This window comes from Labeo rohita, chromosome 2, assembly GCF_022985175.1.
Source record: "Labeo rohita strain BAU-BD-2019 chromosome 2, IGBB_LRoh.1.0, whole genome shotgun sequence".
Taxonomy (NCBI): Eukaryota; Metazoa; Chordata; class Actinopteri; order Cypriniformes; family Cyprinidae; genus Labeo; species Labeo rohita.
In genome coordinates, this window is record NC_066870.1 from 18,197,637 (window position 1) to 18,223,139 (window position 25,503).

The 25,503-nt window shown below is 38.3% G+C and overlaps 2 protein-coding genes across 3 annotated transcripts in view; both read left to right on the forward strand.

Annotated features, from left to right (window-relative positions):
- Positions 1 to 349: 349 nt before the first annotated feature.
- On the forward strand, positions 350 to 12,719 carry ptbp1a (polypyrimidine tract binding protein 1a). The gene is given in 17 exon segments (XM_051135466.1): positions 350 to 450; positions 1,774 to 1,827; positions 2,738 to 2,768; positions 4,601 to 4,667; positions 5,753 to 5,925; positions 6,023 to 6,169; positions 6,284 to 6,439; positions 6,547 to 6,657; positions 6,749 to 6,929; positions 7,042 to 7,119; positions 7,218 to 7,378; positions 8,329 to 8,362; positions 9,012 to 9,104; positions 9,204 to 9,349; positions 9,351 to 9,421; positions 10,359 to 10,436; positions 10,526 to 12,719. Coding segments are annotated over 17 exon segments (1,722 nt in total). The 5' UTR covers positions 350 to 442; the 3' UTR covers positions 10,659 to 12,719.
- Positions 12,720 to 16,545: 3,826 nt separating this feature from the next.
- The window catches only part of efna2a (ephrin-A2a), an 88,956-nt gene continuing 79,998 nt past the window's right edge, over positions 16,546 to 25,503 (forward strand). For both annotated transcript variants that reach the window (XM_051097207.1, XM_051097215.1), the window contains exon 1: positions 16,546 to 17,973. In XM_051097207.1, the coding sequence (XP_050953164.1) occupies positions 17,864 to 17,973 (110 nt within the window). In that variant the 5' untranslated portion in view covers positions 16,546 to 17,863. The remainder of the gene's footprint in view (positions 17,974 to 25,503) is intronic.

Sequence of the window (25,503 nt, forward strand, 5' to 3'; positions counted from 1 at the left end):
TAAATGTGTTAGAAGTGGTTAATGCTAAAAATAATACATTAATTTGCTCAGTTTTCTTCAGATATCATTATAATCTCGTTATTAGCTAAAGAAATATCTTAGCAGTGTGTCATGTAAAACTGTTATTCTCTTTAACTAAACAGCCTCGTCCTTGTCGTTGCTGATAAAGGGTTCAAGCACAGTTCACTCCTCCACTTCATTTCTCATGGTGGCAACCGGGAAAAGTTTTCGCAAACTTTTTTTCGACCGCCTTTCCAGATTGACAGCCCTTCTGTCCAATCCCGTTGCCCAAGAACATTTGATGTCCCGCCCACACTCGGCGCTCCGAGGTCGATTGACTAATCAGAAAGCGCCAATCCCCCCTCCGCCATTTTGTAAGGATATAAGAAATACTGGCAGGTCTACCTCCCGTCTACGACAACCTGTAGTTTTGTGTAGTGCCATGGACGGGTAAGTTGAAAACACCCTCATTCCAAGTGTGATACCACTTAAACACGGTTTTGTCGTTGGATATTTTATACGTAGTTGTGCCTTAAGACATTATGCACGTTTAAAGTGTGTTAAATGACGTAAAGTGTAGTGGAAATGGTGATTTTTGACTCGTCTCTGCCGCTCTTAATGTCTCCCGTGCCGGAAGAGCCCAAAAGTTGGAACAAACTGACCAGCAACCTGTTGCAAGTAGTCTAGTCGAGACAGCTTCATGAAACACAAGCGAACTAGAGCTACAGGGTTTTTTTAACCTTAACTTACGAGCGGAAAAGATCAAACTAGGCTTGTAACGTGCTGAAGCGATAGAACGGCCACTATTTGGCAACCAACGTGTCTCAGTTTCCGCATTGTTGTTGGGGTGGCTAGCTAATTACCTGCTAGCCTGCTAAACCGATGCCAGTTCAACTTTATTCCAGCTTTGCTCGTTTGTATTGTCGATGCGCGTTAAATATGTTTACATTATTACTAGGTAAATTTGATAAACGTAAGAAAGTCCGATTACAGTAACTGTTTTACGTAATGACGCGGTGAAGATGTCACTCCTGGTTTAGGAATAGTTTCGATTTTAAGGGTTGAATAGTCACGTTTTATTTACGTGTAAGTCGGTAAGTATAATCGGAAAAGTAAGATTTATAAGCATGTACATGTTTTTGCTGATTATAAAAGGTACACGTTATTTCCGCAGGCGATATTTCGCATAAAATGTAAATTCTGAATATAATGAATATATGTGACCCTGCACCGAAAAACCAGACATACGGGTTTTTTTTTTTTTTTTTTTTGTTGTTGTGTGTTTTTTTTTTTTTTTTTTTAAATTGAGGTTTATCAATCACGTGAAAGCTGAATAAATAAGCTTTAAGCTTGATTTACGGTTTGTTAGGCTAGAACTATATTTGGCTGAGATGCAACTATGTGAAAATCTGGAATCTGGGGGTGCAAAAAATCAAAATATTGAGAAAATCGGCTTTAAAGTTGTCCAAATTAAGTTCTTAGCAAAGCATATTACTAATCAAAAATTAAGTTTTGATATTTATGTAGAAAGTTTATGAAGTATTTTCATGGAACATGATCTTTACGTAATATTTTAATGATTTTAAAAGAAAAATTGATCATGCAATGTGGTGTTGGCTATTGCTACAAATATACCTGCTGCAGAGTCATAGATGTTAGATAGACTTCAGCCTACGATGAAAGTTGATGCTGACCAAGACCTGTCATTGAGCCTAACATCTTTTGTATTCAGTAGAAGTTGCATTGTTTAAAACCTGTTTTTCTCTTTTGCAGCCGTTTAGAAACTGATCTGTATCCTCTAGGATCCAGTTACGTCACTGAAATAGAGTAAGTTTTGCATTTTTAATGCTTTAAGTATGCACTGGTTGTACTGCATTATCACCTGAATTGATCTAAATTGAAGAATTCAAGATGCTATTTCGAAGAAAAGTGTGAAAGCAGTTGATACTGTCGATTGGCAGAAAGAGTTGCTTAACAGGCCTGCTTTGTTTTAATGTTTGTCTTGTGTATCAGGTTGCCTCCTAAAAGGAGCAGCCTTAAAATGCAACTCTTGTTTTGTACAACAGCCGTCTGTTGTTCCACCTGAGCCTGTATTTTGTTTGTGAAATTTACATTAGTAAATGACATTTTGTAGCAATATGTACCTCTTGGTCTAAAGCCATGTTCACACTGACTAAATCATTGATGGCAAGTTGCAGGATCTAACACATCTGGCAGTGCTTTCTCCACTCGCATTGGTAGTCACAGTAGTGTTGCTGATTATCAGCATAAAGTTAAACTTTTAAAAGATATCATTCACCATTTTCAGTGAGAGTTTCCTATTTTGTTGCCAAAAAACGTCACTGTGGACTTGGTGACCCCAAGTGATTTGGTCATGTTTAGTGTGCACACATTCAGCCTAAAATGAAAATTCACTTTAACCTCAGTTTATTAAAATCGTAAGTCAATGTTCTGATGAAATGACTCTGTTCTCCAATCATTTGCTACACTTAAACCCCACCCCTTTTTAAAAAATAGGCTGCATTTCTCATTCAGATATGCCTCCATCCAATCACAGCTGATGGTTAGAACCTACTATCCACCCTACTTTTTTTAGCGGTCCATTTCACTCAGATTTACGTCACTATGTCCCTGCTTCTATTACATCCCAACATGAAATATTGCTGCATTGCCTTTTGTGATTGAACATCTAAACTTGTGTATTTTCTAACATTGTTTAACTTTTTTCCTTTTGTAGCAGTGTCCATGATATAACGGTCGGCACAAAGGTATGTATTTTTTTTTTTTTTTCCTTTAATATACATTTATTATTATTATTATTATTATTTTTTTTTTTTTAATGAATGTTGGTTTCCCTATTTGTTTGTTTGAGGGTGTTTGGTAACAAAACCCGTTTTAGTTGTATATCTGGTTTTAGAGGTTGTACGTTTCTCCTTCCTCTTATTCTAAATTGCTGAGGCAAAGGGAACTGCTCTAAATTGCTGATCCTGAAATTCTTGTCCCATCTGCATTTGATCCTGCGACTGTAATTGTTCTAGTCAAAGGTCACCTGCTGTTTAAACAATCACTGTGATAAGTGACTCAAAGGTGAAAGAAGTAGCCTACACTGAAGTCTTGTAATTGTTCTGTAGAAGAGTCATAAATGGTCGTGTCGGGAATTTGGTTTCTACTTATGTTTTGCTCCATACAGTTATTTGTTTGCAATATTGCTTTTTTCACACTTATTTGCACCTCAAGACCGCCTGCTGTTGTTTCCCCTGATGTCTTTCACACATGCAAGGTGTAGCAGCAGTGTAGTAGATTGAGTCGCAGCCCTGTTGGGGACGGAGCACTAATTACTGTGGCTGGAATGCTGTGGTTGCATTCCTGTCTCCCTGACCCCCTTATTCAACACAGACTCTGCTCTCACCCAGGAGGCTTGCACTTTGTCAATGGATGTAAACATGTTGGCACCTGCAAGTCTTGAGCTCCTAGAGACGAATGTGGGAGTCATGGTTCTTGGCTCCATTTTTATTTTTTTCTTCCCTGTCCTAAGCTGCAATGCCCCGCAGTTAAAAATAGAGGAAGGAAATGCTGGAGTTGGGTGGATGTCTCACTCGAAAACAATGGATGGTTCAACCAGAGAAGGCTTTCCTGTCAAAACTGCTCTGTGAATGTGATGTGTTGAAACATGACTCCTGCAGGTTTTAGCTTGGAGGAATGTAGTGTCGTCGGTGTGTTTGCCGTGCCACGTAATCTCTATCCAGTTGTTTTTTTCCCTTCCACCAAATATTATTGACTGCGTTTATGCTGTAGGCTGCTTATTCAGCCTTCGGGGCTGTGTTTAAGGTAAACTTTATCCAGGGTGTGGTGAAGTGCCCTTAAGGCTGTTTGTAGTAGACTGTGGTGGGGGGGAAGTCAGCCCGAGGACCAGGCGTTCAGCTTTGGTAACAATACTTTCCTTTGGGCTCGAACAGTACGCGCATTGTGGTAATAGAGTGTAAAGGCTTTGGCTTATCCAGCGCATGTGACCACTTCAGCAGAGACTTGCCATTTGAAGTGGTTTATTAAGAGAGTGATGCTGAATGATTTGCTCATTGCTCCATTGGCCAGCCAAGTGGCTCCAGCTTGGCCTTGAGTGAGGGACTTTGTGTTAGTGTTATGGCAGGACACAGCTGCCTCTGTTTGCATTTCTCTTTTTCTTTGTTCTGCTTTTACCAGCAGTAAACTGTGTAGTGCTGTCTTGTGTATAGTTGCATGGGCCAAGAATAGTTGTAACCATTAGGCAATGAAATTTGTTTGGTTTTTGTCATAATTTTGGAAATGTTTTCCAATTGCGTCATCTTAATGATCGTGTAATCAGATGATGGTTAGGCGGATGCTAATCTTTGTCACATGACTTTCTATAATTCTGTGTCAGTTGACTATTTAACTCTTGCAGGCATGCTTCATTGCCTTCTCTTCTGTTATGTGGCCTTACTCTTGTTCATGCACTACTCTAGATGTTTAACATCTTGGTATTGTAGTGTATTTACGTCTGCTGTTTTGAGGTTTGAATGTCCTATTTTGCAAACCTTGTAAATGTGCCCTGCTTAAAGAACCACTTCCCTTGTCCTTTCAGAGGGGATCTGACGAACTCTTTTCCTCCTGCATATCTAACGGACCTTATATAATGAGCTCTGGAGCAGGTAGGCATTTATGTTTGTTTTTTTTTTTTTTTTTTTTAAATCAAAAGTAGATCAAACTGATTTCAAACAAATACTATAATTTTGATCTTTGTTCATCAAAGAATCCTAAAAAAATGTATCTCAGTTTGCACAAAAATATTTAACAGCACAGCTGTAAAAATAATGGATTGGTTCACTTGCTGAATAAATATTTCCTGATAATTTACTCACCCCAATGTCACCCAAGATGTTTATGAAATTAAGGTTTTTGTTTTTTTTTTTTGTTTTTTTTTGGAAAACATTCCAGGATTTTTATCCATATAGTGGACTTCAGTGGGGATCAACGAGTTGAAGTTCCAAATTGCAGTTTTAGTGCGGCTTCAAATGGCTCTACATGATCCCAGCTAAGAAATAAGGGTCTTATCTAGTGAAATGATTGGTCATTTCCTTAAAAAAAAAAAAAAAAAAGTACTTTAACCAGAAATGCTCGTCCTGCACCAGCCCAACCTTATGCATTAAAGAGCCACGTTGGAAAAGTCACACGTAATGTAGGTGGAAGTACAGACTCTGTATTTACAAAGCGACTGTGCAAAGAAAAGGTAAAAGAACATTGTCTGCAATTTTCAAGTTGGAGGAGAGAATGAGATGGGTTTTTTTTTTTTTTTTTTTTACCTCCCTAACATAACTTTTTGAACCAGAGTACACAGATTAGGTACTAACTGTGTGTGACGTTTCTAGTGTGATTACGTAATGCATCAAGTCACACATGCACAGTGCAGAGCTAGTGATGAGCTTTTGAGGTTGCATTGAAACTGCAATTTGGACTTTCAACCAGTTGGCCACCATTGAAGTCCACTATATGGAGAGAAATCCTGTAATGTTTTACCTTAATTTCTTTTCAGTGAGTAAATGAACAGGATTTTTATTCTGAAAGTGAGACTGTTCCTTAATAGTAAAAACAAGATGTGTTCTTGAGCAGCAAATCAGCATATTTGAATTTCTGAAGTATGTGATACTGATGACTGCAATAATGGCTGCTGAAAATTCAGCTTTGCCATCACAGAAATATTGTTGCATAATTTAAACTATATTTGTCTGTCTATCAGCAAATGGTAATGACAGCAAGAAGTTCAAAGGGGACATCAGGAGCCCAGGCATTCCTTCACGAGTCATTCATGTCCGTAAACTGCCAAATGACATCAACGAAGCAGAAGTCATTTCTTTGGGGCTTCCCTTTGGCAAAGTGACCAACCTTCTGATGCTGAAAGGAAAGAACCAGGTAAAAATCACAGCTTCCTTTCATTTCCCACAAAATATGATTACCCTGCTTTGACGTACATCATTGTGCCCGGTCTTATTGCGTTATCTCCGCACAGGCCTTCCTGGAGATGAACACTGAGGAGTCAGCACAGACCATGGTCAGCTACTACTCCTCTGTCACCCCTGTCATCCGCAACCACCCAATCTACATGCAGTATTCCAATCACAAGGAGCTAAAGACTGACAACTCACCCAACCAAGTTGTGAGTACAAATTATAGCACATTAGACATTCAATCAAGGGCAATTACTCAATATAAAGACTCATTTTCAAAACTAATAATGTATACTTGTTCTCTGCCCCCTCGATTCCCATAGAGAGCACAGGCAGCACTGCAGGCGGTGAATGCAGTCCAGACAGGAAGCATGTCTTTGAGCACTGTTGATGGAGCAGGCATGGGGAGCCAGAGCCCTGTGCTGAGAGTCATTGTTGAAAACCTGTTCTATCCGGTTACTCTTGATGTTCTTCACCAGGTATTAAATGTCCTTCAAACTAAATGCTCTCCGAAATGCTAATTTATTTTCAGTCCTTAAAAGAAAAGATAATTCTTAATAATATACTTTTAATCCCTCCTCTTTAGATCTTCTCAAAGTTTGGCACAGTTTTGAAGATTATAACCTTTACCAAAAACAACCAGTTTCAAGCGCTGGTCCAATACTCAGACGGAATGACTGCTCAGCATGCAAAACTGGTGAGTGGCACACTGGATCAATATCTTAATGGATGAATGGGCAGCTAAATCCCTTCTGAACCCTGTAATCATTTGGCTTAACATTCAACAGTCTTTAGATGGACAGAACATCTACAATGCCTGCTGTACGCTTCGCATTAGTTTCTCTAAGCTCACCAGCTTGAATGTTAAGTACAACAACGATAAGAGCAGAGACTACACTCGCCCCGACTTACCTACAGGAGACAGTCAGCCCTCCCTCAATGCACAGACGATGGCTGCAGCTGCCTTAAGTAAAACCTACTTTACTACTTTATTGCTATATGTTATAAATGTCTTTTTTAACATGCATAATATCACAAACTGCAATTTATTTATTATTTATTTATTTTTATCATTTTTCAGCTGCTCCTGGTATCATCTCTGCATCACCATATGCTGGGGCTCATGGTTTCCCACCAACATTTGCCATTCAACAGGCCGGTCAGTCATAGGCCTTATTATGGTCCTCTGTGGCTTGCACTGGAGCAGTTTCTCAGGCTATCATCTGTGCTGTATAGTGACGGCTATCTCTCCCACAGGTCTGTCTCTGCAGGGTGTACCTGCCGGGGCTCTCGCATCACTTGGTGTCCCTGGTGCTGCGGCAGCCGCGGCGGCAGCAGCCGCTGCGGGACGTCTGAGTCTTTCCGGTCTTGCTGCTGGAGGAAACAGTGTCCTGCTGGTCAGCAACCTTAATCCTGAGGTTAGTGCCTTTTTTAATTTGTTTAGATCACTTAGCTGTTAGTTCTTTAGCCTTTGGTTTATTTCAGCAAGTCAGATGTGATTTTTGGTTAGTGGAATTGTAAAAATAGTTGATGGATAAAAATATGTTGGTGGGAAATAATTAGATGGCATCAAGTGATTAACAAAATGCTTATTTCTGTAGCTCTTCAAATCATGTACTTTGACTGTGTGGACACTCATTTGCTATTATACAAACATGCATGTCAACCGTTTCTTAATATTTGTTGACTCTTGTCTGAAGCCATCAAAAACATTTCATTTCTAGTATTTCTTTAGAGCTACAAGTATATTTAGTCTCTATCTTTCCTGTATTTCGTTGTTAATCTTCTCTCCTTTCTTTTTTTATTTCCTTAGTGTTCCTATAGTGAAATGCATTTAATTTTAGCAAGTTCTGCTGAATGGAACACTACATTTTTCTTTGTGTATACTGACCTTGTTTTTTACTTCCTTTTTCTTGTTTCTCTCCCTCCCCATTCCCCTTCCCCCTTCCCCGTTTTATTATTTTAATACTTTGACCTGGAATCTTTTGCCAACTGACTGCACCACTTGTTTTTGATTTTTATTTTTTGTAATATTTTAAACTCCCTACCTACTCGAACAACGTGGTTCCCAATTTACACGGATACATACACATTATATATTTTTTATTTTATTTATTTATTTTTTGCTGTACAACCAACACACAACTTCCCCAACCCACCACTACATTGTCGGATATCCTCCTCCTTTACCTCTACCCTTCCCCCACCTTTCCATCATGAACAATATCACCCACCTTCATGATCCTACCACCGTTTTTCGCCATTCCTGTGGAACTGCCTCGCTGTGGACATGTTCAACCTCCACTGTCCTGCCTCCGATCTTTTCCTGTCCCTTCCTCCCTACGCTGCCTTCCTCTGCTGTCTTAAGAGCGTTACGCCCCAATGCCTCTTTATTCTTTTCGGTATGTTATCATTGGCATCTCCTTTTTTATTACCTTTTTTTTTTTTGTTTCATATTTTAACTTCATCTAAGATGTGTACTTTGGTTTGTATATGTGAAATATGTGGGGTTTTAGAGGAAATGGCATATCTGCTGCAGCCTTTTAGGCTCATTTATTCGTCATTCATGGTAATATTAGTTGCTTAGTTTGGACTAATCCTGTTATTCCAGAGTCCAATTTTAAAGCCTGAAATGGACTTTTGTTGCAGCTTTTTGCCTATTGTAAATGCCATTTCCTCTCAATAAAGCCATATTGATGATTGCATTTTATAATCTTTAGGAAGCTATATGTTTGATTCATTGAATGTTTTGTTAATCATCAGGGTTAAAGTACAAATTTCCCCCAGTCCCAAATGTAGTATTAAAACAATTCAAGATTACGTTTGGAGTACATCTTTGTCAAAATAGACAAACTGTGTTTGTTTTAATGAATTTTTGAAAAGCCAGGTCCAGTAGAGCTGGGCCAGAATAGAAGTGTAGTTCTCTTACCAACAGTAATGCATGTCTTCCTTAGCCATTAGATGGGATAATTGTCTGGATAATAAAGTCAAAAATAGTCTTTGGTTGTCATAAAGTAATGTCCTCATGTAGCTGTTGTTATCTTTTGATAGGTGTGTATGGTGACGTCATGAGAGTGAAGATCCTGTTCAACAAGAAAGAGAATGCTCTGGTGCAGATGTCTGATGGAACCCAAGCCCAGCTAGGTATTTGTAATATAGATTTTAACTTCTAGTAATATATATATAATTTTTTTAAGTTGCTTGCTTATCCAATGCCTTCCTATCCTATCTTGTCCTTTTTAGCCATGAGCCACTTGAATGGGCAGAAGCTGTATGGCAAGGCTCTGCGGGTCACCCTTTCCAAACACACCACTGTGCAGCTGCCACGTGAAGGTCATGAGGATCAGGGGCTCACCAAGGACTACAGCAACTCTCCTCTTCATCGCTTCAAAAAAGCCAGGCTCCAAGAACTACTCCAACATCTTCCCTCCTTCCTCTACTCTCCATCTTTCCAATATCCCGTGAGTCTAATTATCCTGGGCTGCATTTACACTGCGAGCCTTGATGCTCAAATCTGATTTTTGCTTGCATCAGATATTTTTTGTTTGTATAGCTGTTCACATTTTTTTGTTTTAAATGTGGCCAATACCAGATTCCCAGTGTGAACAGATATTTTTCAAATTATATAAATGCGTAATTGCTAAATACTGATGGTGAACGAGGAAGTATTTTGTTTGCCATTCTGTTACTAATAATATAAGCACAATCACCTTTTTTGTTTTTGTTTTTTTTGTTTTGTTTGTTTGTTTGTTTTTTTTCCAAGTCATTTGTTCAACAGTTGTATCTGATTATTAGACTTTCTGTATTAGGCAGAACTGTTAAACAACAACAACAGGAAACAATGAATGGAGAGATTGTAATACACCAGGGTAAATGCGTATTTCTAAATATGATGTTGTTGGGTCACTTCAGCTTACGGACATCAAAAACAATCCGCAGCAACAATGTTGAAGTAGCCCAGTTCCACTGGAAAACAGTGTACTTGGCAACACTGCCCTGCGGGCGGGCGCTGCTGTTCTCCGTGCTGTCAAAATAAGAACATATCAGTCAAACAGAAAACTTATCAGCCAATGCTGATATTTGAAAAATGCCAAAAATCAGCCGATATATTAGCCTTGGCGGTATATTGGCTGACCACTAGATATGACTGTTAGTACTGCTTTGCACTGTATAACATCAGACCAGATTAAGTGCCACATTTGGAAGTGTGAAAATATTAGTTTCCCTGTGGTTTGTGCTGTTCACACTGTCGTGAGAAAAATGGATCTGAGTCACATGTCGGGGTGGGAAGAATCTGATTTGGGCCACATTTGCCTGCAGTGTGAACTTAGACTTGGACCACTCTGTTTGGCGATCTTTACTATTGTCTTATTTCACACTAATGTCTTCTCTTTGCAGACCTTCTGTCACTGAGGATCATCTCAGAGGCTTGTTTCTAAGTTCAGGAGCTGTGGTTAAGGCCTTTAAGTTCTTCCAGTAAGACACTGCAAATTTGAGTTCTACAGATGTAGTCATGATTTTTCTTTCCGAGTCTAAAAACAATGTTAAATCTTTTTTTTTTTTAGGAAAGACCGAAAAATGGCTCTCATCCAGTTGGGCTCTGTGGAGGAAGCCATCGAGTCCCTGATCAAATTTCACAATCACGACCTGGGAGAGAACCATCACCTCAGAGTGTCTTTCTCCAAGTCCACCATTTAATGGAGGCCGTTTTGTTTTAGAGAAGGTGAAAGAACTGTCACTTTAGACCAAACCTTAAGCCTTCCACAATTTATATCACTGTGGACAAAAGTGTTCCACAACACACACTTCATCATTCCTTTATTATATCTATATCACACATGTATGTCTATTTGTAATTCCACTTTGAACCAGTAGACCAGAGGAACTAAACCCAATGTGACTTGGGTTTCAATAGTACCTTTTCTCAGACGGTTTGTCTCATGATTTAGTTAATCATCAGCACACATCGGTTTTGGATCATAGATGCTGCATAGTTTACACTTGTGCCTCCGCGGAAAGCCGCACCCTTTCAGGTTGCATACGCAGAGCCTTTTGTTTGTTGAACCTATAATTAACGTTTTCAAAGCTATTCCCTATTCGCCTTTCCAAAAGAAGCAACTGTGCCTTACATGGTGCTTTCAGTATATCATCTTAATGGCCTTAGTAATGTCATGATGGTTTTGGCTTCTTTGCAGGAACCATTAACCTCAAACAAAAAAAAAAAAACTGCCTGATGTTCCCTGTTTAAAGTTGACTAGTGAGCACACAGGAATATTTTTTTCCTGTGAAAGGCAGCAACTAGTTCAGGCTTTGGCTTTTGTACCTGATTGTCACAGCTTATTTTGCATATAGTTATTCTATATATGTGGTTCTACTCCTTATGCACCGTTTGTAAGATATTCTATATTCTATAGTTTCATTCCATGTTATTTTAAGTCGCACACATATTTGTATACTGTATCATCTATTTGGGCATTGGCCCACTGCGCTCTCTGTGCCTAGACCATTGTGTTCTTTATTTAGTTGGGAGCGGGACACTTAATTTTTTTTTTTTTTTTTTTTTTTTCCTTTCCTTTTTTCCTCCCCCTCCCTTTTTCTTATGGTTTTTGTCAAATATGAAACCATTTAGAACCAAATCAGAGTTCACCTTTGATTTTTATATCATTTTTGGTTCTGTTTCGTGTAGCGAAGGATGTCAAGTTCACAAGAGTTTTAATGAACTTGTAAACAGAGTTCATTTGGACCTTCCAGAGCTTAAGTTTCTACTGGGTCTCTTTCTGTCACTTGCCTTTTGTGTTAAAGAATATTAGCATTACAAAGTCTTAAGCTCCAGTGTGATGTTTGTGTGAACCGAGACAGCTGTGACACGACTTTAGACTGTTTTTAGCACTTGGAAATATTAAGGCCATGGTCTTTCGGTCACATCCATTTCATGTGGATTGTGGCATGAGTCTTGATGCACAGACATTCCCTTTTACTTTTCAGCTTGTGCTATTGGGGACATTCTCAGTTTCTTTTATCCTTTCGATTTAGCAGAATATTGGCGTTACTGACAGGTGTTGAGCTTGTTCGGGTGGGTATTCTTTCTTTCTTTTTTTTTTTCCTGAAGAGTAGCATGATGGACCAAAGCATCTTCCCTGTTATGCCAGCCAGTTTTTGATATCTTATTGAGGTGTATCTTTACTGTGCAGCCAGCGACGTTCTGTTTCATCAACAGCTTTGATTTCTGTGGCCAGAAGGCAAAAGAAATTGAGGGCTTGTGTATATTATTGCCTTTGTTTACAAGAAGCAATGCAAGATCTTGAAAACATTACAAATTAGAAAAGACGTTGTGGGCTTTTTTTTAGCCTCAAGTATGTATCAGATTATTTTTTCTGTTGTCAGAACAGAACCAAACAGAAGTCTTAAAGTAGCGTCAGAGCTCCTTTCTATTGCGTTAGTTCTACTTCCTTTTTTTTTTTTTCCCAGTGTGGATGTAATGTTGAGAAACGGAGTGGGTGAGGGCTACTGTATATATTTTTTTGTTTTGTACAAGTAATTTGAAAATCAACATCATTTCTGTGTCAAACATGTATATTTTGATAAGGTAATAGCAGACATTCAGCTCATTGTAGAGCCTTCCTTTTTTATTACACGATATTAAAAGAGATTCCAACACATTGTGTCTGAACATGTAATTGCCCTTCTGAAAACGTAACCTTCTTTTGATATAGATGCTCATACTTTTTCTGTCTCCAATAAATCTGTTTCTTGCTTTCACCTTTTCGTTTCTCTTAATTTCTGAAGTTATTAAACATCTTGACCTTTTCACATTCTACATCTGTATGCTCTATCAGTCATGTGGTTAACAATCTCTCTTTCCAACCTTTCTACAATTTGGAGAGGCTTCTAATGACTCATTGGTTTCACTAACTTGTTTCTCACCATCTGTTTGCCGTTACAGGATATAGAATTTGAAATTAGTGTATGAAGCTGATTAAACTTAGGAGCAGCTTCACATTGCTCAATTAAAATCTTTTTTAGGACTGATGTTTAAAAGGAGGTTGTGTATAGAATATATAAAGATGCAATCTGCAGTCTAAACTGAAATGAAATTTTTTTTTTTTTTTAATAGGCATTTAAATGCCTTTTCTCTGCCGTTATCTTATTACCATATTTTAAATGTGTTTTCATATTTGGATGCATTAAGCAGTGCCATATGCTCTTTTAAAGTTAAGTATGTAGATGGACTAACAAGTAGGCCTATATTTTCATATAAAATGTGAATACTTTTTAATGTAATGTTATATGGTGATTCTTGAACAGCAGGTGGCGCACTAGCTTAAGATTCAAAACTGGGTCATTCCTACATTTCAGTGCCTTTTGGGCTTTGTTACTTATGGAAAATGAATTTCTAAGTGTTTTTTGTTTTATTATAGAGGAGCTTATAAAATGTTTTAAAAGTCACAAGTCAAGTGGCGGTTATATAATACACTTACGTTCACATTTACATTCACATTTAGGAGGGTTTTGACATTTAAAAAAAAAAAACTCAACTCAAAGCCTGTAAATGTGTATATATATATTTTTTTTTTTTCTGTGCTATATCACAAATGTGCAACATGTTGGTGAATTTAAGACTGTTGCAGACAAAAATTGGTTCATAAATTCATAAGAGCTATTGGAAATTTTATGAAGTAAACAACATGCCTAGTTAAGGTGGCAAGTGTAAGATTATGGATGAAGTTGACGTGGTTTTGTTGAAGGAAAGGGACGATCATAGGTTAAGGCTTGAAATATGCAAACATGCCATGCATAAATCAAGTTTGTTTAAATAAAACCTAGCATAAATCTACTCCCCTTGAGGTCACTGGACTAGACTCGCTCGAACGGGTTGTGCTGATAAAATAGTCTGACTTTGGTTTTTTTTTTTTTTTTTTTTTTTTTTTTTTTTTCTCTCTCTCTCTTACAGCATTCTTGCTTATTTCTTTTATGAATCAGTTTTTCTTGCCAATCTTCCTATCTCTTTCTCCATCTCTTTCTCATTTTCTATGAGTATTGCCTGCTTTTCTCAGGGCCGGAGTCCTTGGAGAGCCTTTGCTGCACATTCATGCAATCAAAATGATATACATAAAATATGCACATGTATTTCAAAAACCAAATAAATAAATTCAGATCCAAATTTCAAATGTCCACCCGATTTGGATCAGTGAGGCATCAAGACCATAACAGATGGGAAGTTGAGTGGGTTGTTTGGTCTGTCCCTCAACCAAAAAACACATTTAAAAAGCATTTAAGTATTTAAATATACATACGTGTGTGTGTGTGTGTGTGTGTGTGTATGTGTATATATACTTTCAAGAGGGAGGTGGCTTTTTTTTGTTGTTTTTTTTGTTGTTGTTGTTTAATTCATTAAATTATATATAATTTTCAAATTATGAAGCTGATGTGCCCCACACTTTCATGTACCGAAACATTGTATGTTTTAGTCCATTGTCTGAGACTGATTTTTAACTACACCCCTAAATTTATGTTCAGGAAATATTTCTGTGTCCCTCCCTCTCATAGCTACATGGTGAGCAGATAGACCCCATCATTTACAGAGAAATGTGTTCAAAAGTCTGAAAAATCTGTGTGGAACTTTATGGAACATCACTACCGAAAACTTTTTCTGCAGTCAAGCACACTTTTATTTTTATTTTATTTTTTTTTATGTGTACAACTGTTGAGATCCGTGTTCGCTATGTGCTGATTGGCATCTTTGAGCTAGGTTTAAAAGTTTTTAAAGTTGTCACTACCAAAACATTTGGAGGAGTTTTGGTAGTGACATCATTCGTTCGTTCATTTGTTTGTTTGTTATTCTATACATTTGTCACTACTGAGAGAATCACGACCAAAGCTTGTCATTGTTTTGGTAGTGACAAAATAAAACACAAAATCCTCATATTTGGGTGCAATAAATAAGATTTTAGTACAGTTATGCAGCAATAATTATTTTAAATAATAATAATAGACTTTTTTTTTTTTTTTTTTTTTTTTTTTTGGTGGTGGTGTTTTAGTATGCAAGTTAAAAATTCTGTAATGTGATGTGGTTGCTGCCAAAGCATTACTGTTGCTACCGAAACATGGGATGTTTTGAAGTATACTGAGTACTTAATAATCAACTAAGATGTTATGTTTTTCGTTCAATGTATATTCAAACTAATGAATCCTTAACTTTGAAATCATATGATCAACTTTTTGCCTTTTATAAAACAAAAATTTGATTTAAAATGCAACAAATCTCATAATTCACACTCATATAGTTAAATTTGTAATTGATGATTTACTTCTGGACAAAAATGTTAAGAAAATAGCATATAGATATAGAGATATAGATCTTGTGCAGATCTTAATAGGTCAATCTAATTTATCTAATTATTTATGACTGTGTTTCAGTAGTGACAAATTAATTCCAAAACTTTCTGAAAATGACATGCGAGAATTAACTGCACAATTACTAGAAATGTGTAACTTAAATTATATGCAAGCAAATTGCATAATATTTTTTTTTTTTTTTTTTTTTTTTTTTTTTTTCCCCTCCCCAAGATGTTTCCAACTCTGACTTCACACCAGTTCTCTAGAATGGCCCAGTAGTTTTGGTGCGTTCATAGAACTGAGAGGCTTTAGGCTGACCATTTTTCACGGTTGAGAGAATTTCTTTATTGGATCAGGTAAAGCAGCTCATTTAAAGAGGCACCAATCTATATTATTGAGAAAGTTATCTAATAGCCCTATATCAGGCTTGGTTTTTCAGATATTTAAATAATTTGCCTGCCATGCTTTTTGCTGCTTGACATTTCAGTAAATTGGTAAGGTAATTAAGTAAAGGGGGAAATGCAGTTCATTGAATCTTTAAAGGCATTTAAATATGAATAGAGCAGTAGCTCTTCAAGCTAACTTTCAAGGGGCACTGGAGGATTATTTAAGCATTTAAAAAATATATAGTAATGATTTAACTTAAAGGTTTAGTTCACCCAAAAATTTAAATTTGCTTAATGTATGCATTCTCAGGCCATCCGATTTAAGTTTGTTTCTTTGGATTACATCACTCACCAGATCCTTTGCAGTGAATGGGTGCCGTCAGAATGAGTGTTTAAGCAGCTGACATATACCTCATGTTAATTCACACAACTCCAGCCCTTCAATTAAAATTTTGTGAAGCAAAGAGCTGTAAGTTTGTAATAAAACCATAAATAAGATGTTTTTAACTCAAAACTTCTGCTCCTGGCTAAAATGAGTCCTCTATCCTTTTTGTTTAACTTTTCCAGTGAAAAAAGCCATCTTTGAATCAGGAGAGAAATATGCACAGAACAAGTTGCATTTATAAGTAAAACAGTCCAAACCACTTTTAAACAAATATGTCAGTGGATTTTGATCCGAGGATGGACTTTTTCACTGGAGGCAGTGTTGTTATAGATTCTGGACTCGTATTTTGGTCAAAAGCGATGGTGTAAAATTAAAATAACTTCATGTGTTTGTTACAAAAAAATGTATCCACGTTACAAAACATTAATTGATGGACTGGAGTGGTGTGGACTGCTTGTCAATTATTGTGATGCTTTTATCAGCTGTTTGGACTTTCATTCCGACGGCACCCATTCACTACAGAGGGTCCATTGGTGAGTGAGTGATTTGGTGCTAAATCTTTGTTGAAGTCAAAAACTCATCTACATCTTGGATGGCCTGGGGGAACTATTATTTTAATTAAAATGAGGGAGAAGGAAGATAATGAAAATGTACTAGGCTACACATAAATCCACATTTTTTTAATTTTTTGGAACAACCTTTCGTTCACAGAAACGTGGTTAATTGTTTTATCTACTGACACAGTTTTTGCTAATAATAAAGTTTGAAAACAAGCAGCTTCAAAGCTGAAGTAACAGAATAGCGTGCTTTTTGTTTGGTATTTTGGACAACAGTCGATAACAACTGTAAAAAGAAGATGCTAAAATGCTCGAGAAAACAATTTGAAGACGCGTATGAGTAATCTTAAGATGACAAAGTAAATTGCAGAGGTGAGTTTGAAGAGAGCTCGTCCAGGCCCCGCCTCCTCCTGAAGGTACGCCGCTGATGATAACTGTCGCACACGAATCAGATTCGGGATGAACCGATGAATTATGAAGAAGTGCGCGAGTCAGATGCATTAGAAAGCTTACATGATTTAGTCGACCGAAGCTGAACATTTAGCAGATCCGAAAAGCTGATCCAAAGAGTGAGCAAAGGCAGATATGTCCAAAGCAGAATGGGGCAAAATTGCCTTTGTTCCGCCAGGACAGAGAGGACTCGTGCAAACGGCTTGAGATGTGCGTAGGATATCTGCTTTTCAACTGGAGCGAGCCAGGAACAACACGATTCCGCCAACAACTAACACACAACTTGTGCAAATAAGATGGAGCGCTGAGGAAACGCGAATCAGAAAGGCGTGCGTTACAGACGGGGATGCGTTTCATGTGTGCTTCTCGTGCAGACCACATGGGGTAGAGGTATCTGGAAGTTGCAACGCTGCAAACGGGGAGCATCACTGTAGGAGACTGGAGACGCGCATCACACTGTCCCGCGTTTAGATGACGGACGGATTTCTGAAAATTTAGAAAATTACCGTGGACCACATTGGAGACCTTTTGCTGCTTGAGAAACAATTGTAATGGATTTTTCCCCTAAAAAGAACATCAAATGCATGCAGTTTTATGAAGTAAGCTATAGAAAGTAATGCTGCTCGTTCGCTCGGAAGGAATGAAAATCGCTCTGGATTACAAGCCTTGTTATGATGTTCAAAACTGCGTATGTACATTCACTCAAGCAAGCCGGTATTTGAAAAGTTGTCCCTGAAATAAGCGACCGTGAATTTTCGTTTGGAGGTGAGGACTAGTATAACAACTCAAATGGAGTTGCCGCTGGTGATTTTTACGGTAGTGTGTTGGGTCTCCGTATTGTCGGACGACAGGATCATCTCAGATAGACACGCGGTCTACTGGAACAGTTCAAACTCCAGGTGAGTGTACACTATGGCAGGCTCTTTTAATATTTAGTGCTCAAAGCTGAGCGATATATATCGCTACAGTTTTGTTTACATCGTTGTTTAGTTGATACATTTTAAACTGAGGTATGCTTAAGTGTCTAATTTATGAGAAATATTTACTGTGACATTTCTTGCTAGATACGCTTTGCTTTTTTGTCAAATGTAAGGACTATTCAGAATGGCTACTTGAAGTTCATGTAAAGCAATATTAAAGATGTGTTCTGAGTTTGTCACACTAAAGAAAAGTGTGTTATTAACCACCCAGCCAAATTTGAATGATAAAACGCCAAGGAAATTAAATAAGTTATTAAAATCTTAAAAAAATAAGCAGTGTTCTCTGCTCTCAAATGCTGGGTGTGTGTCTGCTGTCGTTGCTGAAATTATATCCATTCGCAGGAATGCTGCAATTCCCTGTTAAATCCCAGTTGTCTCAGGTGAAACGTAAAACTATCCGGTGTAAAATGTTCACTGCAGAGGCGGGTGTTAGTGGTGATCCTCAGGTTTCCATCAAGGTGGCTCTTTACCAAAATTAATCCACCTCTTCTTGATATCATTGTTTTTAGGAAATTTAAATAAGGAAATTTGTAAGTTTCGTAAATTATCACAACCAGGTACTAAGCATTTACATGAGAAAGGCATAGCTAGCTAGCAAACTGTAGGCTGTAGTAACTAACAGTAATGTCAGTAAAAGCCCCAAATATACGCATGTGCATGCAAATGGTCGACACATGCGCTCTAGGAAGCTTCATCCATGTCCAGTGACTGCTCTGTATTCTTCTATAAGTTATGACTGATAACAATTTTTTTTAAACTCTTTACAACCTAAGCTACGTTGTCTCATACCCTCTCACTCGCAAGCGCTTGTCAATGTGAGCGTCTGTTGTTGTTGTTCTGTCTCATTAGTTTCGTGCTTACTGTGACAGTGTTGCCACCCTGTGGAACAACTGATTACTGCAAAATAACTTAAAGTACGTGCAGATGCAAAAATCAGGTGGTGTGTGTACAGTACGTGCGTACTATTATGATGACAAAATTTGCGCCACATGCACTGAACGCTGTCCCTCACGCATGCATAAAAAGTGAAGTATACTTGGGGCTTAACTCACAACTGAGTGGGTGAACCGCCAATTCTAATGCTCTCTAGTTAATGCAGTGTTAGGGGAGGGGCCATGGTTAATGGCTTCAGTGAATCATTGAAACACGATTTCAGGCCTGCCCAAAAACCCTGAACATTAAAACGGTGAAAAACAATTTAAAAGTCTAAAGCCAAAAGTATACTTAGTTTTTATACGCGTACGCTAGCGTATGCATACAGCTGAACGCGTAGCATATCAAAGTGTACTCCATTTGATGTTGTGCACGAACACGGGCGGTTGACGCATGTGCTCTAGAAAGCTTCATCCATGTCCATTGAAGTCAGGACTGATAAAAAATATTTTTGAACACTTTTAAACCAAGGCTGAGCTGTGTTATACCCTCTCGCTCATAAGCGCTTGTCAGTGTGAGCGTCTGTTGTTGTTGCAGGCTCCGATATTTTGTTGTTTCTGTTCAGTCTCTTCAGTTTTGTTTTTCTACTGTGAAACAGTGGGCCGGGATAGTGTTGTCACCATGTGGAAAAACTAATTACCGCAAAATAACTTAAATGCACAGTGTACAAGTACGCGTGGTTACAAAAATTGGATGGTGCGGGTGCGGTTCTGATGACGCAATTCACGCCACGTGCACTGTACGCTGTCCCTCGCATACGCGTAAAAAGTATAGTATACTTTGGGCTTTACTCCACAATTCAGTACTACATAGTTCAGTCTTTGTAACATGTTTTCAGCAATACGTTTCTAACATTTATAATGTGTTTAGAAACATCCTAAAAAAATCGTAAAAACTGGAATAGATACTATGAAATGTAATAGTAGCTAACTAAAATGTTTGAATACCTTAAACATTATTAGTAAAACCGGAGTGCTAGCAACAATTTGAATATACACAAGTTGAATGGGAACCGCTGATTTTTTTTTTCTTTCTTTCAATTCACTGGCAAAACTTGCAGTTGCCAGTACTATTGGGATACTGACTTGAAGATACTGACTACTAGGATATAATGAATTCTAGTGACTAGCAGCTAACTGAATAGGTATTTGTCACTAGTGAATTACTAGTAATCAAAACAAGTACTAATGAAGTAAAAATAAATACTAGTTAAGTTTAAGGAATACATGATAAATTGGCTTGCCATACTCTGCTTAAATCCCAGGCCATGTATTATCACTGCTATAAGGCGCAGATGATTGAGATAGGCTTTTCTTGTGTTTGCAAAGTATTACATTTATAAATGACAGGGTGTAAGTTAAACTTTTGTGTGGATTGTAGAATTTGCATTGTTCGTCAAAGATTTGTGACTGAGTATGGTTTAGCACTTCTTATCCTCTTAGAAATGACTCAGGATTGAGAAAAAGCAAGTAGTGATCATTTTTGCCAGGATTTGTTCACTCTCACTGATGCTGTCAGAGCTTGGCACTGTAGCATTTTCTAAATTAATAATAACAATAGCAACACTTCAGTTTAATCCTTTCAATATATGCCAGAAAACTACATAAGAATGCTGCATGCATACAGCTGGAGCTGAATATAATGTTTTTTTTTTTTTCTCAGAAGCTTTGCATGAAGTGAATCATGAATTTCGCGTTATTATCTTAATGCATTATTGTCAGTCAAGAGATTCATGATGAGCAGTGACCCCAGACACTTTCACAGGCTGACAGGTTTTAAAATCATAAGTTCTCTGCGAAGTTCCTTGACATTGCTCATTCCTCCTTATTTCAAGGGTATCTGTGAGCAGGGTTCTCTCGCTGGCTTGGAGGGTTTGCTCAGGGGATGTCAGCCTAATGGCTTTTGACATGCAGCTCCTCAGGTAGAGCTTGGCTAGATAAATAAACACAGCGAAGGTGCTCTCACGGCTGAATTAACAAAGTTAAGAGTGGCTGTCTTGCAGTACATCAGTAGTCTGCCGAGGTTTAAAATATTAAAGAGGCTCAGAGGAAGATTTCTTCTCGAGCTGGGTGCATGCTCTTCCACCTCAATAAAATGTAGGGCCGGATTTGAATTTTTTGCATTGAATCAGCCACCCTGATGCATTCAATCTGCATTAATCCTTTATTTAGCAGAGTACTTCACCATTTTCCACTCTTAGGCTGATAAATGTGCGGCGATAGAGCTCCAAATTTATTTCCCCTATTTATAAGTTCTTTTAAATTGGTGGGTTTTGCTTACATTAGGTTTTTAATATACTTCTACGCCACACAGAAACTTCCCCATATGCATTTCTTAGCCTGCAACCCTGTTGCCGGCGTTCACAAAGAACACGTATTTCTATTATTTCCCAGCGACGCTATCAAAAAGAGCCGCATTTGCGCCCCAGCAAGGGATTGTGTGAGAAACAATCCAAAAAAGAGCGCCCGGGGTCAGCTTTAGTTTTCAGCCCGTCCTGACCTCCCTTCTAGTCCTCTTGCAGTATTGTACTCTCAATCGAGGTGAGCTTTTTGCAGGGCAATTCACCTTGAGCATTAAAAGCTTGCCATGAATCATATTTTCTCTCTCTTAAGCTCCCTGTCAGGGGTTTTCTATTGAAGCCCACACTGAAAAGAAGATGGACATCCCCTCAATGCCAATATGGCCGGCCTCTTGGGGGTCCAGATTAAAAAAAAAAGGGAAGATGCCCAGCTCTGTAACCCAAGAGGATGGACTAATCTAATCCTGTGGTTTATCCTTCAAAAGGCCCTCTCTTCTTGAAGGCTTTGAGGTTCTTAACAGCAGTCCCGGCTCATAGCCCCTCGCTCAAGTTGTGCTGCGGTTGGCTGGGGACAGCTCAGCGCTGGATGTTGTCTCTGCCTTCGCAAAGGAAAGAAGGAGGAAAAAAAACAAGTGGAGCTGAGGAATCCAGTGCTCACAGTGATTCATAGATGGCTGCTGTCATTATTCCCTTGACAGCTCACACTGCTTTTTTTCTGAGACACTCTGCGGCTGTCTTTTGGGGCCTGCAGTAGTGCTTTCTGTTGAAGTCCTGGCACAGCAAAGCAACCGAGGGTTATTTGCATGCAGGTTCTTCTCTAAATTGTTACCGTTATGGAAACAATGAATACGTGAGGAGGTCTAGATGGAAGCCACGAATAGTGCGGAAGGCTATGAATATCTTAAAGCAAATTGCCTGCGCGACACAATGCGTTGACGGGGCCAGTTCGCGAGTCGTTATATCAGCTTATTGTTATTCGTGATTGAATTTAATTAAACGTAACCTCTCGTCTGATTGTTTGCTGTCAGATGAAGTTGCACAACCATGTCTAATGATTTTGACGATCCACAGCTGTGTTGGTGATGTAATGACTTTGAAACACCCGACTTTCAGCTCTCTTTACAACGGGCAGAATCTCAAGCACTGCGGCACCGATTTATACCGTACTCATGACTCGGTCTAGTCATTTACCTCAGTCGTTCTTGAGTGGAATTTAATTTTTGAAATGAAACTCATTTATCTCTTTATGCTCGTTTGTCCTTCTGCCGAGATATGCTTCGGAGCATGCGAGCGCTATCAAATTTCCTCTTGTCAGACAAAGCAGGTAGAAGCTCAAGTAGCCGTTTGCAGAGTAAAGAGGTTTGATACAAGTGTTCTGATTTGTCATTCCTGTCTATCTCAAGTTCTGGATGAAAAAATGTATTTTCAAGATGTTTCGCCCAGCTGTCTCTGCAGAGGCGGTCCCGGTATGAGGCCACAGCGCTGAAATCTTTCACCAGATGAATTACGTTTTCAAAACACGGCACAGTCCTGTCAGGAAACGGGAGGCTTTTGTAAACTGCAGTGGTTGTTAGTTAAGTTTTATCCTTTTCTCTTTCTGAACGTCTCTTTGTGATTTTACTGCGCTCTCCAGGTGCTCCACCGGTGACTCATCGTTACATGGGAATGCGTCTTGAAATATGTAGGTTCTCTGGTTAAAGATTCATCCTCTTTGGTTTTATCATTTGGTTGTAATGCGTCAGAGTGCTCCGTTCTGTTTTTAGTTCTAGTCCCGATTGTTCTGAGCCATATTAGCGGTAGGTATTTATTTTTGCATGGTGTTTAAGTTTTCAAGCCCTATTAGACCCTATTTACATCTCGGTATCTGTTGTGCATTAATGCAGTTTCATGGTTTTCCCAAGGCTTAAACATTTCAGCATGTGGAGCAACAGTGGATGTTTATCTGAGGAGAACAGAATAAAACATGTACTTTGAGAAAGACATGGTCTAAATGTAGCTATTACATAAAAGTGATGCTCTTAAACGTTTAAAAATAGCACAAGGTGCAGCTTTAACCCTGGGGCTGCATTAAGACCTGTGGCAAACCACTACATTAAGGCGTGTTTTTCCACTTTCCACAGGTAATCTGAGGGGAAAAAGACTGTTCTTTTTCATTGAACTTTCATAAATCCTTCTCCTTAAATACATAGAGAGGGTTGTGAATGTTGTGGATGTTGCTTTTGCTGTATATCTTGCTTTCGATGCTTGCAGAGTAAGCTGTGTCTGTCTTGGGGATACAACTCAAGGAATTTTTCAAGCTGTCGGAACACTTGCGGCACTGTGGAACAGAAGCTCGGCATTGTTTTAGAGTTTTCGGTTTCAGACGTGACACATGCTTGTTCAGCACTCATTGAATAGACCAACTGGATGTGAAATGATGAAATGTGAAAATCAGGGTTCTTGTGCTGATGGAGAGAGATTTTTTTTCTTTTGTGATTTATTGCTGTTAATTATCACTTCTGTTTTGTTGTCTTCACACTGCAGAGCACAATAGCTGAAGAGGCAATGTACACAACAAAAAGGTGCACTAACACAGACTAATTCTGCACAAAGGATGCATGAATGCATTTGCACAGGAATTTGCAGTAGCAGATATATTAAAGAGATTTACCCAAAAATGAAAATTCTGTCATTAATCACTCACCCTCTTGTCATTCCAAACCTGTAAGACCTTCGTTCATCATCAGAACACAAATTAAGATATTTCTGATGAAATCCAATAGCTCTCTGACCCTGCATAGACAGCAACGCAACTGACACGTTCAAGGCCCAGAAAGGTAGTAAGGGCATTGTTAATATAGTCAGGGTTGCCAGGTTTTCACAGCAAAACCCGTCCAATTGCGTCTCAAAACTAGCCAAAAATTAGCCCAATGGCTTTTCAGGGGGGATCCTCCCGGTAAAAATAGCATTCATGTTTTTGGGTGGGGTTCCTCTGGTAAAAGTCGCATTTCAGTGGCTAAATATCACGTTATTGGGGTCGCTTCAACCCACGGACAAAAAAAACATCCCACGGCAACAGTGTTAAAGTAGCCCAATTCCGCAGGAAAACCGCAGACTTGGCAACACTGAAAATAGTCAATGTGACATCAGTGGTACAACCATAATTTTATGAAGCTATAGGAATATTTTTTGTGTGCAAAGAAACCTAAAATAACGACTTTATTCAACAATTTCTTCTCTTCTGTCTCTCTTCAACGTGTTCATGAAACATGAAAACACGTTTCTGAAGAACGTCCATCTTTCTTAGTTCATTGTCTGTATATTCTGGTTCAAATAAGTAAGGTTGGGCAAAAAATTGCAAGTCACGTTTGTTTACAAAGACTGCTTTATGTACAGCGTGCATCTTCCTCTGCTTGTAAGCAAAGCAAAGCACATCTGGATTCTATGCTAGAACGCCGGCTCTTGAATGTGTCAGTTGCATTGCTATCTATGCAGGGTCAGAAGGCTCTTGGTTTTCATCAAAAATATCTTAATTTGTTTTTAATGATTGAAATATTGAATTAAGAAAAAATTAAAAATATAATTAAAAGACAATTTAAAAAATGATAAAGTAAATATTATTTTATGTCATATGGTGTGCCATTTTTGTGGTATAGTTTACATTCTGCTATCATTTAAGCACCCTTAGGTTGTTCCAATCCTGTATCTTTTTCATTTTTTCACAAAAAAGGTGAATTTTTCAGTTTTGACCACGTTTTCCATATTATAAAAGTGAAAGTGACTGAGGTTGTCAATAGGCCTGTCACAATAATCAATATACTGACTTATCGAACAATATATGTACATGACCTCAATAATTTTGGTGACGCAAGATATTGCCTATTATATTTAGATAAAAATGAATGTTACCATGTTTTTTTGCATTCCACTTGCGCCTGTGTCTTTTGCAGCTTCTTGTAAATATCATGGTGTCATGAAGTGCCAGTTTGAATTAAAAAAAAAAAAAACTTCTACAAAAAAAGTTTCATCTGCAGATATGGCCTTGTTTAAGAATCTGTGCCTTTGTGCACACAGACATCTAACTGCTAAGTAGCGATTGTGTTTTTCAGCAATAGTGTGCACCATTAATTTAGAAAAGAAGGTCAGGGAAAAATCTGTGGATGGAAACATCTCTTTGTGCAGTTTTCTTTTTTCTACTTGTTACTTTGGACATTTTGTTAGAAAGTGTGATGATCTAA